The sequence below is a fragment of the Ictalurus punctatus genome, chromosome 2, assembly GCF_001660625.3.
Source record: "Ictalurus punctatus breed USDA103 chromosome 2, Coco_2.0, whole genome shotgun sequence".
Taxonomy (NCBI): Eukaryota; Metazoa; Chordata; class Actinopteri; order Siluriformes; family Ictaluridae; genus Ictalurus; species Ictalurus punctatus.
The window spans coordinates 15,835,515-15,854,940 of NC_030417.2; the positions used below are offsets into that span (position 1 = coordinate 15,835,515).

Below are 19,426 nucleotides of genomic sequence, written 5' to 3' on the forward strand. Positions count from 1 at the left end.
AAGAATGTTCCTATTTTTTTTCTCCCTTTGCAGCTTTGCTGTTTCCGGGGTGTATTTCAGTGTGTTAGAATAATGAGACCATGATCTTATATTTCTTCTTCTGCAGGTTTGCTGTTTCAGGATCCTGTTGTCTGTAGATTTAATGAGAGTAGTCAGTGTTATATAGCTCTGGGACAACGACTGCACCTGCAAATGCCCCTGGAGGATAGGTTTGAACTAAAGATCACAGACAAGACATCTACCACTCGTTTCATTTTAAAATATAGAAAAACCCAAAGTAACCCACCAAAACCAAATCTCCCAAGATGGCAGTTTGTTAAAGATAATAAAACTATGATACTAACCAGTGCAGAGAGGAACGACTCTGGAACATACACTTTAGATATTTATGATGCAAACAGGAATACTAAAGGCAGTTATACTTTCCAGGTGAACATTGCAGGTAGGACCACACAACCTCTAATCACATCATACAAGAAGTTATTTTATACGTTTATTAAATATAAACATTCCACACTACAATAGTGTTTGAAAGTTTGCAAACCCTTTAGAATGTTCTATAGATCTGCATAAATATGTCATAAAACATCATCAGATTTTCACAAAAAATCAAAAAGTAAAAGAAGAGAACCCAATTAAACAAATGAGACAAAAACAATATACTTGGTCATTTATTTATTGAGGAAAATGATCCAATATTACATATCTGTGGGTGGCAAAAGTATGTGAATCTTTGCTTTTAGTATCTGGTGTGAACCCCTTGTGCAGCAATATCTGCAAGTAAATGTTTCCGGTAACTGTTGATCAGTCCTTCACATCAGCTTGGAGGAATTTTAGCCAATTCCTCAGTACAGAACAGCTTTGACTCTGCGATGTTGATGTGTTTCCATAATTAACTGATTGCTTCAGGTCCTTCCACAATATTTCTATTGAATTATGGTCAGGACTTTGACTTGACCATTCAAAAACATTAACTTTTACTTTAACCATTCTTTGGTAGAACGATTTGTGTGCTTATGGTTATTGTCTTGCTGCATGAACCACTTTCTCTTGAGATTCAGTTCATGGACAGATGTCCTGACATTTTCCTGTAGAAATTGCTGGTATAATTCAGAATACATTGTTCCATCAATGAAGGGCAACCTTCCAGTCCCAAATGCAGTAAATCAGAAGCAAACCATGAGACTACCACCACCATGTTTCACAGATGGGATAAGGTTCTTATGCTGGAACACAGTGTTTTCCTTTCTCCAAACATAGCCCAGCTCATTGAAACCAAGGATTCTCTTTTGGTCTCATTCATCCACAAAACATTTTCCAACAGCCTTCTGGCTTGTCCATGTGATCTTTAGCAAACTTCAGACAGGCAGAAATGTTCTTTTTGCAACCCTGCCATGCACACCATTGCTTTTCAGTGTTCTCCTGGTGGTAGACTCATGAAAATTAACATTAGCCAATGTGAGAGAGGCCTTTATTTGCTTAGAAGTAACCCTGGTTCCTCTGTAACCTTGTGGACTATTACACGTCTTGCTCTTGGAGTGATCTTTGTAGGTTGACCAATCCTGGGGAGATTAACAATGGTCTTGAATTTCCTCCATATGTACACAATCTGTCTGATTGTGGTTTGGTGTCCAAACTCTTTAGAGACGGTTTTGTAACCTTTTCTAGCCTGATGAGCATCAACAACTCTTTTTCTGTGGTCCTCAGACATCTCCGCTGTTCATGCCATGATCCACTTCCACAAACATGTTGTGAAGATGAGACTTTGACAGATCCCTGTTCTTGAAATGAAACAGGGTGCTCACTCACACCTGATTGTCATAAAACTGGTTGAAAACACCTGACTCTAATTTCACCTTCAAATTAAACTGCTAATCCTAGAGTTTCACGTAGTATTACCACTCACAGATATGTAATATTGGATAATTTTCCTCAATAAATAAATGTCCAAGTATAATATTTTTGTCTCATTTGTTTAATTGGGTTCTCTTCATCATCTTTCAGAACTTGTATGAAAATCTAGTGTGTTAGGTCATATTTGTAACACCTCAGTCCATGAACAGTTTGTCCCTCTACCAGAGCAAGCCGTCACTTGAGTTTTAGCTGCACTTCCTGTTTGTACGTTTGTAAGCCATGTGCTTCATGCAACACATTGTGGAGTATTGTCAGGGATATCTGCCTTACCATTGCCATTGTTTTTTTTTTTTGTTCATTGACCTTTGGCCTTTTATTTCTAATTTCCCTTTTTTGTCTATCATTTGGATTTGTTTGCTATTTTTTGCCTCTGTGTTTGAAACCTTGCCTGGACTTTGATTGTGACTTTGCTTGACACCTTGAATTGCTTTTTGATTGTCTTCTACAATAAAGACACTCTGTACATGGATTCTAAAATGCCTCCAGCTATGGATACATTACAATATTTATGCAGTTATATAGAAAATTCTAAAGGGTTCACAAACTTGGAGAACCACTGTATAGTCTCTCTCAAGTTTTTATTATGCAAATGAGTCTTAATCTACTTAGATATGCAAACATTTTCATATTTTCATCTACATACAAAAATCTAGGTATTTGTTATTGTTAGAATTTAAATCTTTATTTAACTGTGAAGAACCTCTCAAGATAAATATTTTACAGGAATGCTTGTTGGACTATAATTTATTTCTTGTGTAATCAAAAAATAACATGGTTTGTTATAGAAAATATTTCATGCCATTTTTCAGGGTAAAGTCTATAATAATCCCAAGAATAATCAACGTTTTGGGAAAATCCAAATATTCTTTTAATTAAGGAAATGACACACAAACACATTATAAATTAGCATTATCAATGTTCTATTCTTCTGATTTTCTGCTGCATTTTTGCTTTGATAATGTGTTTAGTACTTATAGGCCTCTATAGTAATTCATCCTGAGGTGTTTATCTCTAATCTGCAGCTGAGGTGTCCTCAGTAAATATGTGGTACAGCTGCTTGCTCCCTGGAGTCATGAAAGTGTACTGTTCTGCTGATGGAGACAACTTCCGCTTCAACTGGACTTCTGATTTAAACACATTCCCTCAACTGGAGGACGGGAGCAGCACTGTCGTACTGAATAAAGACCATCATGGAAATGTCACCTGCCATGTAGAAAATCATGTCAGCCGTGACCACAATACCACTGAACTCCACCCATGTCCTGGTGAGTCTATCTCATTCTTCTTGGCAAATACAGCCAAATATCTGGGGAATATTTACTAAGAATGAAAAAGTTAAGCTCAGTCCCAAAACACATAAGAAATGGCCAGAGGTAGAAATGGTAGCAGTGTCAGCATGATGTATCAATTCTGGTGCTGATAGTTCCTCAACCTCAGCTACATCACTCAAGTTCATATTTGGTCTCAACTACAGATGGGACTAGAGTATAGTATGTGGTAAAAAAATTGACATATTTGTCAATCAGAGAAAGAGGATATCATGAATAATGAATAATCATAAATAATATTCATATTAACTTACACCCCTATGCATTAGAAGAAGGAGGGACAGCCTTAAAAAGAAATGAATAAAATAAATACAGCACAGTTCAAAAGCTAGGACACACCTACTTATATAATGACTCTTATTTCCATATAACCAGATATTATGCAGTGCAAAAAACACATCAAGTGCAGGGACATGCAGAAGGGGGGGTCTCTCGGGGCTCGAGCCCCTGCCCTTTTTCTGAATGATTCAAAAGTGCCCCTCTCAACATTAATTAATAAACAATTATATTATTTAAAACGTGGTTGAATTCAAATTAACATGAGAGCGTACACAAAACAGAAGCAAATTAGCAAAAGAAAGTCAGAGAAGTTTCCTATTTATTTGTCCAACTTGAGTCTGCAGTCAGATATTCTCGTTGTCGACACTATAGTGATGCGTCTCACTTCAACAGACAGACAGGTATGCTGAAACCACTAGCTCTTCTGCTAACCTTTTCCATATTAGCAGCATTTTATATGCTTATTGTCAGTAGTTTTCAAACTGATTGAGAGGGAATGTGTTGGTATGTACTAGCTACTCAAGTTCGCTACAGTTCCAGACATGCAAGTAACCTTGTTATATTATATACGTTATATAGTCAGTAAAGGCACGATGCGAAACAGGTAGAGACAGCTGAAAATTAAAGAAAATGTGAAGGAGGCTGCAAAAGGGACAGCTTCCTTATCAACATTTGTAAAAAAAAAAAAAAAAAAAAAGGTGAGCTAATATGAGACAGATAGTTGCAAAAAAGGCATAATATGTTTACAAAGAGTGAGATTCTGTGTTACACGGTATTCTGTTGAGTCATACACCGATTGCCCTTGCCCCCTGTGGCACCGCACCCACTGTCCTTTAGCTTTTTTTATATAAATAAAACCATTTAGTTCAGTTGGAGAACATTTAACGGACACTACAATAAAAAAAAAAACTGAAAGCAGAGTCGCAGCACAGAATAATAATGGACCCACTTTTTAACATCTCAAATATAGTTATACTATATACATAGAGTAACTTACCCCTTGTTAACTAATATTGCACATTTAATCCTGTAGCCTAAGTGATATGAAATAATTATGACAAAAGATCATTTAAATGTCAATTTATGTTTTTAAATGAAATTTAGAAAGAATAAATTACGAGCTTTAAGGCTAAAAAGCTAATTCAGCAAGCAGTGCTGTGGTTTTATGGAAATAAAGGCCTGTTGCCAAATGTAAATTTAATTGTGAACTTAATAGTTTTACTGACTTTTACAGTAAGAGACATACAGTGGGTGTGTCACTATAATTGTGGATGGTAATACTGTAGGTTTTTTAAAAAAAATATTTTTATTTCATAATATTTAAATTTTCTTTTAAAATTCTTTGGATTCATCTCTCCAATAAAACTTGTCGTTTTGTTGTAATTATTTCTGTGAATGTAAAAATAAAATACCATTAGATTATATTAGTATTGTCAATCTCATATTCATAATTGTGACCATACACATTCTGTTTACAATGTCTACCAGAGTGATAAAAATATGTAGTTAAATTAAAGTTAGTAAAGTAAACTAGTTGAAGTAGCAAAGTGGTTAAATTAGCTCTTGGTGAGCTAATTTAACTATTTAATTTTTGGTAGCCCTTTTTTCATTTGAGCCCCTGAGGAACTCTCTGCATGTTCCTGGTCAAGTATATATTTTGTTTTATTCTTCAGAACCTACTACTGCAGTAATCAGCTCCACAACTTCTAATGATGGTAAGTCTCACAGTTCCTTAATTTTCTTATGTTCTTATGTCTGCATGTACTATGTTTTTCCCTGAGACTGGCGATTATGTACTGACCAAAAGCCATGAAAAATGGCAGTGCTTCTAAAACAATTAAACCGAGCAGTAAAAATATAGCAGACACTATGTACTCACGTGTGTTTTGCTTATCATACCAACTTGAAAAAGGTAACAAAACACAAGCTGTGAAGCAGTTCAACAGTGTAGCCAACTTAGTGAATTTGGTGCTAGATGCCATGCTTTGCATTTAATTGATGTTGGAATTAACACATTCATTTCACCATGAACAGAATCTTCAGAGGAAACAGCATGTGCTGTTATTATTTGTAAAATGCCATTTTTAGTATAAAATCCAACAAAAAGACAAATAATCAATTTGGAGAAGATAAATACACTTCTTTGTAATTATTACCAAATATGTACACTTATTTCCATGTTCAGTTCTTTACTGAAAACTGTACCAGAATACTGAATCCAGCTCTCCTGTTATAAAAGTGTCATTTAAGTAGATCCGGGGTGTATTTCAGTGTGTTAGAATAATGAGACCATGATCTTATATTTCTTCTTCTGCAGGTTTGCTGTTTCAGGATCCTGTTGTCTGTAGATTTAATGAGAGTAGTCAGTGTTATGTAGCTCTGGGACAACGACTGCACCTGCAAATTCCCCTGGAGGATGGGATTGAACTAAAGATCACAGACAAGACATCTACCACTCATTTAATTTTAAAATATAGAAAAACCCAAAGTAACCCACCAAAACCAAATCACCCAAGATGGCAGTTTGTTAAAGATAATAAAACTATGATACTAACCAGTGCAGAGAGGAACGACTCTGGAACATACACTTTAGACACCTTTGATGCAAACGGGAATAATAAAGGCATTTATAGTCTCCAGCTGTACATTGAAGGTAGGACCACACAACCTCTAATCACTTAACACAATACACTACAAAATATACAAGTTATTTCATAAATATTAGTTTATTCTAGAGTCCCTCTCAAACTATTTTACTATTTCCATTTATAAAAGTTACATTTATTTATGAAAATGAGGCTTCATCTAATGAAATATGCAGTAATGTGTACATATTTAACAAAGCACAAAAAAGGACTTTTGATGTTTGATTTTGTTAGAAGTTTAAGCTTTATTTGACTGTGACGAAGCAAGAAGAAGAAAGTAGGACCACACAAACTCTGATCACATCACACAGCACACTATAATAAGTTATTTTGTACAGTTATTAAATATAAACCTTCATTCCACACTACAGTGGTGCTTGAAAGTTTGTGAACCCTTTAGAATGTTCTATATATCTGCACATCATGATTTCCCCTCGAGGTAGCGCTGCAGTGTTGCAAGGTGCTCGGAAACTTGAAGTGCGCTCGGAGTCTGAGCTCAAAGCGCGTGCCCGATGCCCGAAGCTCTTAGTGAAGGCATGCTTTTGGTTCTTCAGTGACATTGACTTTGTTTACTTTGGATACGTGCTTTTGTTATGGTTTATCTCCTGTCTTCGCCTCTGTATTGTCATTGGTTGTTTCCCGTATGTGGCATCATTGTTTTCAGCTGTCTTGTGTTTCACCCCTGATTACTTTTGTCATTTAAACCCCTCGTGTCTCTTTGCACTTTGTGTGGTATTGAGTGTATTCACCGTGCCAAGCCTTTGTTCATGTTTCGTTTCATGGTTTTTGATCTTGCGTCTAGTTTCTCGATTTATGTTTTGCCTTGCCTAGTTTATGCCCGTTTGCCAATCACCTGACCTTCTGCATATTTTTTGACCACGCTTTTGATTACCAATTTGGATTTGTCTGATTGCCTCTCTCTAATAAAAGTCTTTAACTGCACTTGCATCCGTCCTAACCTCCATTACGTAATATACGTGACATGCATATACAGTATCTCACAAAAGTGAGTACAGCCCTCACATTTTTGTAAATATTTGATTATATCTTTTCATGTGACAACACTGAAGAAATGACACTTTGCTACAATGTAAAGTAGTGAGTGTACAGCTTGTATAACAGTGTAAGTTTACTGTCCCCTCAAAATAACTCAACACACAGCCATTAACGTCTAAACCGCTGGCAACAAAAGTAAGTACATCCCTAAGTGAAAATGTCCAAATTGGGCCCAAAGTGTCAATATTTTGTGTGGCCACCATTATTTTCCAGCACTGCCTTAATCCTCTAGGGTATAGAGTTTACCAAATTTTCACAGGATGCCACTGGAGTCCTCTTCCACTACTCCATTACAACATCACGGAGCTGGTGGATGTTAGAGACCTTGTGCTCCTCTACCTTCCGTTTGAGGATGCCCCACAGATGCTCAATAGCATTTAGGTCTGGAGACATTCTGGGCCAGTCCATCACCTTCACCTTCATGAATGCCAACATGTACTGTGACATAGTGAAGCAAAGCATGATCAGTATGCAGTATTCCAGCATGATAACGACCCCAAACACACCTCCAAGACGAATACTGCCTTGCTAAAGAAGCTGAGGGTGAAGGTGATGGACTGGCCAAGCATGTCTCCAGACCTGAATCCTATTGAGCATCTGTGGGGCATCCTCAAATGGAAGGTGGAGGAGCACAAGGTCTCAAACATCCACCAGCTCCATGATGTCGTCATGGAGGAGGGATAGAGGACTCCAGTGGCAACCTGTGAAGCTCTGGTGAACTCCATGCACAAGAGGGTTAAGGCAGTGCTGGAAAATAATGGTAAACACACAAAATATTGACACTTTGGGCCCAATTTGGACATTTTCACTTAGGGATGTACTCACTTTTGTTGTCAGCGGTTTAGATGTTAATGGCTGTGTGTTGAGTTATTTTGAGGGGACAGCAAATTTACACTGTTATACAAGCTGTACACTCACTACATTGTATCAAAGTGTCATTTCTTCAGTGTTGTCACTTGAAAAGATACAATCAAATATTTACAAAAATGTGAGGGGTGTACTCACTTTTGTGAGATACTGTATGTGACCTAAAACATCATCAGATTTTCACAAAAGTCCTAAACGTAGATGAAGAGAACACAATTAAACAAATGAGACAAAAATATTATACATGGTCATTTATATATTGAGGAAAATGATCCAATATTACATATCTGTGAATGGCAAAAGTATGTGAACCTTTGCTTTCAGTATTTGGGGTGAACCCCTTGTGCAGCAATAACTGCAACTAAACATTTACGGTAACTGTTGATCAGACCTGCACATCAGCTTGGAAGAATTTTTGCTCATTCCTCAGTACAGAACAGCTTTGACTCAGCAATGTTGGTGCATTTCCTCAATGAACTGATTTCTTCAGGTTCTTCCACAACATTTCTATTGAATTATGGTCAGGACTTTGACTTGACCATTCAAAACATTTAACTTTATTCTTTAACCATGCTTTGGTAGAACGATTTGTGTGCTTAGGGTTACTGTCTTGGTGCATGACCCACTTTCTCTTGAGATTCAGTTCATGGACAGATGTCCTGACATTTTCCTGTAGAAATTGCTGGTATAATTCAGAATAAATTGTTCTATCAACGATGGCAAGCCATCCAGGCCCAGATGCTGCAAATCAGTATCAAACCATGAGACTACCACCACCATGTTTCACAGATGGAATAAGGTTCTTATGCTGGAATGCAGTGTTTTCCATTCTCCAAACATAGCCCAGCTCATTGAAACCAATAATTTTATTTTGGTCTCATTCATCCACAAAACATTTTCCAACAGCCTTCTGGTTTGTGCATGTGATCTTTAGCAAACTTCAGTCAGGCAGCAATGTTCTTTTTGCAACCCTGCCATGCACACCATTGCTTTTCAGTGTTTTCCTGATGGTGGACTCATGAACATTAACATTAGCCAATGTGAGAGAGGCCTTTATTTGCTTAGAAGTAACCCTGGTTTCTTTGTAACCTTGTGGACTATTACACATCTTGCTCTTGGAGTGATCTTTGTAGGTTGACCAATCCTGGGGAGGGTAACAATGGTCTTGAATTTCCTCCATTTGTACACAATCTGTCTGATTTTGGATTGATGTACAAACTCTTTAGAGATGGTTTTGTAACCTTTTCTAGCCTGATGAGCATCAACAACTCTTTTTCTGAGGTCCGAAATCGCCTTTGTTCATGCCATGATCCACTACCACAAACATGTTGTGAAGATGAGACTTTGATCGATCCCTGTTCTTTAAATAAAACAGGGTGCTCACTCATACCTGATTGTCATCCCACTGATTGAAAACACCTGACTCTTATCTCACATTGAATTTAAACTGCTGATCCGAGAGGTTCACATAGTTTTTCCATTCACAGATATGTAATATTGTTGTTTTTTTTCCTCAATAAATAAATGTCCAAGTATAATTATTTTTGTTTAATTAGGTTCTCTTCATCATATATTAGGACTTGTATGAAAATCTAATCTTTCAGGTCATATTTGTAACACCTCAATCCATGAACAGTTCCTCCATCTATTAGAGCGAGCCGTCACTTGAGTTTTAGCTGCACTTCCTGTTTGTACCTTTTATAAGCCATGTGCTTCATGCAACACATTGTGAAGTATTGTCAGTGATATCTGCCTTACCATTGCCATTGTTTTTTTTTTGTGCATCAACCTTTTGTCTGTTTATTGGAATTATTGGAATGTCCCTTTTTTTGTCTATCATTTGGATTTGTTTGCTATTTTTCTGCCTCACTGTGTTTGAAATCTTGCCTAGACTTTGACTGTGACCTTGCCTGACACCTTGGATTGCTTTTTGATTGTCTTCTACAATAAAGACACTCTGTACATGGATTCTAAAATGCCTCCAGCTATGGATACCTTACAATATTTATGCAGTTATATAGAAAATTCTAAAGAGTTCACAAACTTTTGAGCACCACTGTGTAGTCTCTCTCAAGTTTTTATTTATGGAAATTAAGCTGAATCTACTTAAATATGCAGCAACGTTCATACATTTCATGTACATACACAAATCTAGACTTTTGATATTGTTTGAATTTAAATCTTTATTCAACTGTGAAGAACCTCTTGAGAAAGATTTAACAGAAATGTTTGTTGGAATATAATTTATTTCTTGTTTAATCAAAAAAAAAAATGCCATGGCTTGTTATAAAAAATTATTTCATGCCATTTTTCAAGGTAAAATCTATAATAATCCTAAGAATAATCAACATTTTGGGTAATATCCTTTTAATTAAGGAAAGGACACATACACACACATTATTATCATTATTAATGTTGCTGTGTGTCTGATTTGCTGCTGCATTTTTGGTTTGATAATGTGTTTAGTATTTATAGGCCTCTGTAGTAATTCATCCTGAGGTGTTTATCTCTAATCTGCAGCTGAGGTGTCCTCAGTGAATATGTGGTACAGCTGCTTGTCCCCTGGAGTCATGAAAGTTTACTGTTCTGCTGATGGAGACAACCTCCGCTTCAACTGGACTTCTGATTTAAACACATTCCCTCAACTGGAGAACGGGAGCAGCACTGTCGTACTGAATAAAGACCATCATGGAAATGTCACCTGCCATGTAGAAAATCACGTCAGCCGTGACCACAATACCACTGAACTCCACCCATGTCCTGGTGAGTCTATCTCATTCTTCTTGGCAAATACAGCCAAATATACGGAGAATATTTACTAAGAATGAAAAAGTTAAGCTCAGTCCCCAAACAGATTAGAAATGGCTAGAGGTAGAAATGATGCATCATGCAGTGTCAGCATGATGTATCAATTCTGGTGTCGATAGTTCCTCAACCTCAGCTACATCACTCAAGTTCAAATATGGTCTCAAGTACAGTGGTACTTAAAAAAAATCTCTGGGGGCTCGAGCCCCTGCCCTTTTTCTAAATTATTTAAAAATACCCCTCTCAACAGTAATTAATAAACAATTATATTATGTAAAAAGTATTTGAATTCAAATTAACATGAGAGAGTACACAAAACAGAAGTAAATTAATAAAAGAAAGTCAGAGAAGTTTCCTATTTATTTGTCCAACTTGAGTCTGCAGTCAGATATTCTCGTTGTCGACACTATAGTGATGCGTCTCACTTCAACAGACAGACAGGTATGCTGAAACCACTAGCTCTTCTGCTAACCTTTTCCATATTAGCAGCATTTTAATGCTTATTGTCAGTAGTTTTCAAAATGATTGAGAGGGAATGTGTTGGTATGTACTAGCTACTCAAGTTCGCTACAGTTCCAGACATGCAAGTAACCTTGTTATATTATATACATGTTATATAGTCAGTAAAGGCATGATGCCAAACAGATAGAGACAGCTGAAAATTAAAGAAAATGTGAAGGAGGCTGCAAAAGGGACAGCTTCCTTATCAACATTTGTAAAAATGGTGAGCTAATATGAGATAGATAGTTGCAAAAAAGGCATAATATGTTTACAAAGAGTGAGATTCTGTGTTACACGGTATTCTGTTCAGCCATACACCAATTGCCCTTGCCCCCTGTGGCACCGCACCCACTGTCCTTTAGCTTTTTTATATAAATAAAACCATTTAGTTCAGTTGGAGAACATTTAACGGACACTACAAAAAAAAAAAAAAAAAAAAAAAAACTGAAAGCAGAGTCGCAGCACAGAATAATAATGGACCCACTTTTTAACATCCCGAATATAGTTATACTATATACATAGAGTAACTTACCCCTTGTTAACTAATATTGCACATTTAATCCTGTAGCCTAAGTGATATGAAATAATTATGACAAACGATCATTTAAATGTCAATTTATGTTTTTAAATGAAATTTAGAAGGAATAAATTACGAGCTTTAAGGCTAAAAAGCTAATTCAGCAAGCAATGCTGTGGTTTTACGGAAATAAAGGCCTGTTGCCAAATGTAAATTTAATTGTGAACTTAATAGTTTTACTGACTTTTACAGTAAGAGACATACAGTGGGTGTGTCACTATAATTGTGGATGGTAATACTGTAGGTTTTTAAAAAAAAATATTTTTATTTCATAATATTTAAATTTTCTTTTAAAATTCTTTGGATTCATCTCTCCAATAAAACTTGTCGTTTTGTTGTAATTATTTCTGTGAATGTAAAAATAAAATACCATTAGATTATATTAGTATTGTCAATCTCATATTCATAATTGTGACCATACACATTCTGTTTACAATGTCTACCAGAGTGATAAAAATATGTAGTTAAATTAAAGTTAGTAAAGTAAACTAGTTGAAGTAGCAAAGTGGTTAAATTAGCTCTTGGTGAGCTAATTTAACTATTTAATTTTTGGTAGCCCTTTTTTCATTTGAGCCCCTGAGGAACTCTCTGCATGTTCCTGGTCAAGTATATATTTTGTTTTATTCTTCAGAACCTACTACTGCAGTAATCAGCTCCACAACTTCTAATGATGGTAAGTCTCACAGTTCCTTAATTTTCTTATGTTCTTATGTCTGCATGTACTATGTTTTTCCCTGAGACTGGCGATTATGTACTGACCAAAAGCCATGAAAAATGGCAGTGCTTCTAAAACAATTAAACCGAGCAGTAAAAATATAGCAGACACTATGTACTCACGTGTGGTTTACTTATCATACCAAAAGTAATTGATGTTGGAATTAAAATATTCATTTCACCATGAACAGAATCTTCAGAGGAAACAGCATGTGCTGTTATGATTTGTAAAATGCCATTTTTAGTATAAAATCCAACAAAAAGACAAATAATCAATTTGGAGAAGATAAATACACTTCTTTGTAATTATTACCAAATATGTACACTTATTTCCATGTTCAGTTCTTTAGTAAAAACTGTAGCAGAATACCGAATCCAGCTCTCCTGTTATAAAAGTGTCATTTAAGTAGATCCGGGGTGTATTTCAGTGTGTTAGAATAATGAGACCATGATCTTATATTTCTTCTTCTGCAGGTTTGCTGTTTCAGGATCCTGTTGTCTGTAGATTTAATGAGAGTAGTCAGTGTTATGTAGCTCTGGGACAACGACTGCACCTGCAAATTCCCCTGGAGGATGTGTTTGAACTAAAGATCACAGACAAGACATCTACCACTCGTTCAATTTTAAAATATAGAAAAACTAAACGTAACCCACCAAAACCAAATCTCCCAAGATGGCAGTTTATTAAAGATAATAAAACTATGATACTAACCAGTGCAGAGAGCAGCGACTCTGGAACATACACTTTAGAAACCTTTGATGCAAACGGAAATAATAAAGGCATTTATACTCTCCAGCTGAACACTGAAGGTAGGACCACACAATCACCTCACACAGCACACTACAAATTATGCAAGTTATTTCATAAATATTAATTTATTCTAGAGTCCCTCTCAAACTATTTTACTATTTCCATTTATAAAAGTTACATTTATTTATGAAAGAGGCTTCATCTAATGATATATGCAGTAATGTATACATACATAACAAAGCACAAAAAAGGGCTTTTGATGTTTGATTTTGTTAGAATTTTAATCTTTCTTTGACTGTGAAGAAGCAAGAAGAAGAAATGTTTGTTGGAAAATAATTTGTACATCGTTTAATCAAGAAAATACAATGCTTCCTTATAAAAAGATTTTCAGGGTCAAATTTAACGTAAACCTAAGAATAATCAACATTAAAAAAAATGCAGGCCATTTAGAAACTGAGATTTTTCGTTTTAAATGTACATATAAAAAGCCAATTTTGATCAAAACAGTTTAAAAAATATAATTTAGTTTAATGTCTTTCCTCTATAGTTAGCGTGGTTTAACACATAAATGGCATGAAGGGGGCGTAGCTCTTCAGAGCCTTTGTTAAGTTTCACATAATGTGGTGGACAAAAACAGTTAAACTTTTTTTTTTCTGGTGAGTTTTTTATTAATAGATTTAATAGATTAATAGATTAATATGGCTGTAAAAAGCCTTTAAAACTATACTGAATTATCTTTGACCTTATCTTAAACCTACAATATCTTTTTAATTAATTGTTGGCTCTTAATTCCCACAAGTATTTTAGAAAATGTGATGATTGAGAAATACAGGCTGCTGTACAGTGACATTGGTTGAAATCAGTGAAATAACTCATTACTGTAGTTTGGGCCAGACTTAGCTGTGGCCTGTAAGTTTAAAACATGTTACTGATTAGCTAAAGCACACATCAGTCTGAGAGACAGTGGAAAATGGAGAGCTGGAGGATGTTTACAGTAAGAGTATGAAACATGAGTCTAAATGAATCTAATGATGCTTCACTTTGCTTAGCATTAATATGAGAACGCTGAAAAGCTGCCTAAAGGAAACTGGGTTATTCAGCAGAAAGAATTACTCCCCACTCTAACAAAATAAATAACTTCACATTAAATTGGTTTTGCTAAGCTAACTAGATAGGCTGAAAAAGTGCAATTTTCCCCCTTGTAATAGTCATGTCATTTCCAGTCAATGTGTGATGTTTGATAAGGACCTCCTCTTTCTGTTTTGAGTTAACGTCGCTGTGCTCCTGATTTGCTATTGCATTTTTGGGTTGATAATGTGTTTAGTTTTTAGGGTCCTCCATAGTAATTCATCCTGAAGTGTTTATCTTTAACCTGCAGCTAAGGTGTCCTCAGTAAAATTATCGTACAGTTGCATGTTCCTTGGAGTCAGGAAGGTGCAGTGTTCTGCTGATGGAGAAAACCTCTACTTCAGCTGGACTTCTGAAATAACCACTCGGTTAGAGAATGGGAACAGCACTCTCCTACTGGATAAAAACTGTAATGTAAACATTACCTGCCATGTTGAAAATCACGTCAGCCATATCCACAGATCCATTGAACTCCACTCATGTTCTGGTGAGTCTGTCTTTTTTTTTTTTTAATAATAATAAATTTAACAACAGTAGCAACAAAGATGAAGCATCAGCATTAATGTGACTGCTCATGCGCTGGTGAGTCTGTCTTTTTAATATAATGATTTGACAAACAAAAAACAATGCAGCAATTTATGAATACACAGGCAAATTTTATTTTTGCTCCATTAATGGAAATAGATCCTGAAGGAGCCACACTCACTTTATAGCATGTTGGCTAGCTAGCTCAAATTAATTTGTACTGTCCTGTTTTACTTCAGGTAAAATTGGGGTCCCTTCTTCCTTTTCATCTTCAACTCATGAGCTTTCATATTTTAACCCAAAAGTTATATAAAATGAAAGTATTTTTTGCCATGTCCACTGATGATGTCACTAACACTTCTGTACAATGGTTCTTACTTACACTCACTATCCACTTTATAAGGAACACCTGTTCACCTACACATTCATGCAGTTATCCTATCAGCCAATCATGTGGCAGCAGCGCAATGCAAAAAATCAAGGAAGTTACGGGTCAAGAATTTCAGTTAATGTTCAGAATTTCTGTGACTTTAATCATGACTTGGTTTTTGGTACCAGAAGGGCTTGCTTGAGTATTTCATAAACTCCTAATCTCACTGACATTTCACACACAACAATCTCTTGAGTTTACACGGCATGATGCAAAAAAAATAGGAGAATGGCCAGATTGGTTTTGAGCTGTATATTAATTCATATAATCACTCTTTTCAACTGTGGTGAGCAGAAAAGTATCTCAACCTGCAAAAACATTGAACCTTGAAGTGGATGAGCTACAGCAGCAGAAGACCACATTGGGTTCCCCTCCTGTCAGCCAAAATCAGGAATCTAAGGCTATCATGGGCACAGGCTCACCCAAACGGGACAATTAAAGATTAGGGTAAAAAATCATCTATTTTTTCCAGTCATCATCTGTCTAGTTTTAGTGAGTCTGTGCCCATGATCACCTCAGATTCCTGTTCTTGGTCCTCTGCTTTTGTAGTCCATCTACCTCAAGATTTGATGTGTCATGCATTCTGAGATGTTTTTCTGCTCACCACGGTTGTAGAGTGTTTACTTGACTTTTTATTTACTATAGACTACCTGCCAGCTCAGACCAGTCTGTTCATTCTCCTCTCATCTCTCTCGTCAACAAGGTGTTTCAGCCTGCAGAGCCTCCTCTCACAGGAGGTTTTTGTTGTTGATGTTGTTGCTGTTCATACCATTCTGTGTAAACTCTAGAGACTGTTTTGTGTGTGTGTGTGTGTGTGTGTGTGTGTGTGTGTGTGTGTGTGTGTGTGTGTGTGTGTGTGTGTGTGTAAATCCCAGGAGATCAGTAGTTTCTGAAATACTCAACAACCATGCTACAGTTAAAGTCACACTTTTTCCCCATTCTGATGTTTGATGTGAACATTAACTTAAGTTTTTGACCTGTATCTACATGACTTTATGCAATGTGCTGCTGCCACATGATTGGCTGATTATAAATCTGAATGAATGTGCAGGTATACAAGTGTTCCTATTAAAGTGGACAGGGTGTTTGTTTACTTGTATAATTCTACATCTATATAACATGGTGTTATGCAGATTTTTAAATCTTCAGAATAGCCAAGGTGGTCAGTGCTGTGTTTACTAGATGATCTGATTAATATGACCAGTTGCACATAGTGTAATAATGGTAGGTGAATGGTAGGTGGTAGGTAACCGAATGGTCTTTCAGTTCCTCTAGTTTTCTGATTCCCTCATTTGTCTGTATGTGCTAATTCCCATGCTGTAAAAATTACTCACTGACCAAAACACAACAAAAATAATTTTAAAAAACCCTTCTCTCTAACAACCTGAATCACTCAGCTTCGCCCCCTCTCAGGTTTTATGGTGGTGTTTTTGTCTGTGTGGATCTTTCAAGTCATCATCCTGCTGTCTCTGTTAGTGGGAGCGTACATCTACCCCAGAATCTACAGGAAACAGAGGACACCTGAGAGTAAGACTTTAATACTTAACAGCTTGGAAAATTATCACATTACCAAAGTCCATATTCAAGTATGAGTATGTGCTAACATGTAAAGACAGAAGAACATGAGCAGCTAGAAAATGTAATGTCTAAACGTCTAAAGCTTCCATGGTGATGTAAGTGCGGTGATCACCTGCGCATCATTTCCTTCCACAGTTCAGGAAGCTCTGTAAACCTGGATTAGGAACAGAAGAAGCAGATCTCCTCTATGCAACCATCAATAACAGATGGCTAACAGAGAACATAAATTTAATTCCTCAATCCACAAAAAAATTCAAATAAATCAGACTCAAGATTCCTGTAGATTCGTTGAGGCACCGAGTGCTAATTTTCAGTTGTTTCTGGTATTCTTTCTTTTTTAATATTTTAAAAATAATGCAATGCTTTGATACAGTTGTTACAAACATGCCAACAATGCTTTTGTGGGAATGATTTTAATAAAGTTTTTGAAATGTAAATGTAGGTATATGTACTGTACGTGTGAATGCTGAAATAAAGTCTTTTTTTTTTTTTTTTAACTGACACACCTAAACTCACTGTTCTTGATGTATGATGTAACTTTTGAGTTCTAAATTCAACAAATTAAATCATTCCCAAAATAAAATGCTGTACTGTCTGGTCTGTATTTAATGTAGGGTGCAGTTAAGGAGGAACAGTGGCAGGAAGAAAGCCAACATCAAGAGGGGCAACCATTGAGCATAGACACATCCAACACATGGCCTTTAATATATCTTAAAGTTTTAATCCAAACCTAAATAACTCCAAAACAACTATCAATTTTTAAATAATATTAACATAAATCCGATGAAAACAGTTTTCATAAAAACGTGTTTTGGGGGAAGCTCTGTAGCTCCAATAAATAGCCAAAATATTGTTCTACTCAAATAAATAATATTCCAGCATGTTGGAGCTTGTTAAAGACAATTGGTGGATGAGTTTGCAAGGAGAAAAGTAAGGGTGACGGCAGTCGCCTAAGGTAAGACTACCTTTTGCTTACTACAGAGACTACTTAAATACTTGTAATGTATTAATTTGTTCATTTTATTTTGCATGGGCAGAGTTGTGGGGTGAAGCAGTCATGGGTCTCTGCATTGATTGAAACACATTTCACTCAGCATCAGACTGTTTATTATCCAACTCTATAAACAAACTAGTAAGATTTTTGCTCAATGGACCCACTAAACACATATTTACACTTCTACTGTAGTTATATAATAACTAGAATAGAGGAAGTGAGTGGTATGTTACTTTTATTTTAAAATATAAAATAAACACGACTTAACCAACAAAAAACATATTCCCCGAGATGATAAAGATGATAAAACTATTATAATAACCAGTGCAGAGAGGAATGAGTCATACACTTTAATCACCTTTGATACAAACAAAAATATTAAAATCAGCTATATGCTCCAGCTGAAAACTGAAGGTAGGACCCCACAACCTCTAATCACATCACACAGCACACTACAGCAATTGTACCAAAAAAGTATGATACCTTAAGAATTGACGCCTGAGGTTTGCACCCCTGCTAAACACATGGGCAGAAACATTTCTGTCAGCCATGTCAAAGTTTTTTTTTTTAAAGCTACAAACATGTATATATGGATGTATTATATTTCACATTGCCTTTGGTGTATTGTCATATTTCTGCAGAGCCTCTGTTTATATTATATTTGCTCTCAAATAAAGCAGTGTTGTTTTTGTAGTGGTACTGTGGAAAAGTTAGTGCTGATGACATCATAAGTGGATCATTGTTGACTGGGATACTGGCTTCGCTGTCTATCATAACTAGACTCTCATAGCACTCCATTATTATCATGGTGAATGCAATGGGATGGTAGACAAGGAAAGGAAAGGAGAGAAATGCAGAGAAAGACTTAAAACAAATAAATAAGATACAGTTTTATAATTATGTTTAATAATTATGCAGTTTAATAATTATGTCTCTCAGTTCCTCTATTTCTGATGTCCTCAAACGTCTGTATGTGCTACATGTACGTGCTGACAGCAAGGTGTGGTTTGTCAGTAGCTACTATACATAGTGACCCAGATGGTTTTTGCCAATCAGAGAAAGAGGAAATGATACAGTTCCCTCCACTAATATTGGCACCCTTGGTAAATATGAGCAAAGAAGGCTGTGAAAAATTGTCTTTATTTTTTATATTTTCTCCATAAAATTCACAAAAATACTCTGCTCTCATGGATATCAAACAATTGCAAACACAAAACAGGTTTATGAAAAAAAAAAATCTTTGTTAAATATAGGTGTGCAACAATTATTGGCACCCTTATGAATTTATCTGAGAAAAATATATTTGAAGTATTTTCCAATTGATATTTTACATT

The 19,426-nt window shown here is 35.9% G+C and overlaps 1 protein-coding gene across 9 annotated transcripts in view; it reads left to right on the forward strand.

The window, feature by feature from the left end:
* LOC108280967 (uncharacterized) overlaps window positions 1-19,426 on the forward strand; it is a 119,360-nt gene that overhangs the window by 2,390 nt on the left and 97,544 nt on the right. For 4 of the 9 annotated variants that reach the window (XM_053688384.1, XM_053688372.1, XM_053688370.1 and 1 more), the window contains exons 2-7: window positions 107-442; window positions 2,937-3,179; window positions 5,195-5,236; window positions 5,839-6,174; window positions 10,610-10,852; window positions 12,604-12,645. In XM_053688384.1, the coding sequence (XP_053544359.1) occupies window positions 107-442; window positions 2,937-3,179; window positions 5,195-5,236; window positions 5,839-6,174; window positions 10,610-10,852; window positions 12,604-12,645 (1,242 nt within the window). Of the gene's footprint in view, window positions 1-106; window positions 443-2,936; window positions 3,180-5,194; window positions 5,237-5,838; window positions 6,175-10,609; window positions 10,853-12,603; window positions 12,646-13,160; window positions 13,497-14,815; window positions 15,053-16,933; window positions 17,048-17,233; window positions 17,698-19,426 lie in introns of those variants that run through there. The other 5 variants (XM_053688385.1, XM_053688378.1, XM_053688377.1 and 2 more) reach the window with 2 other exon arrangements.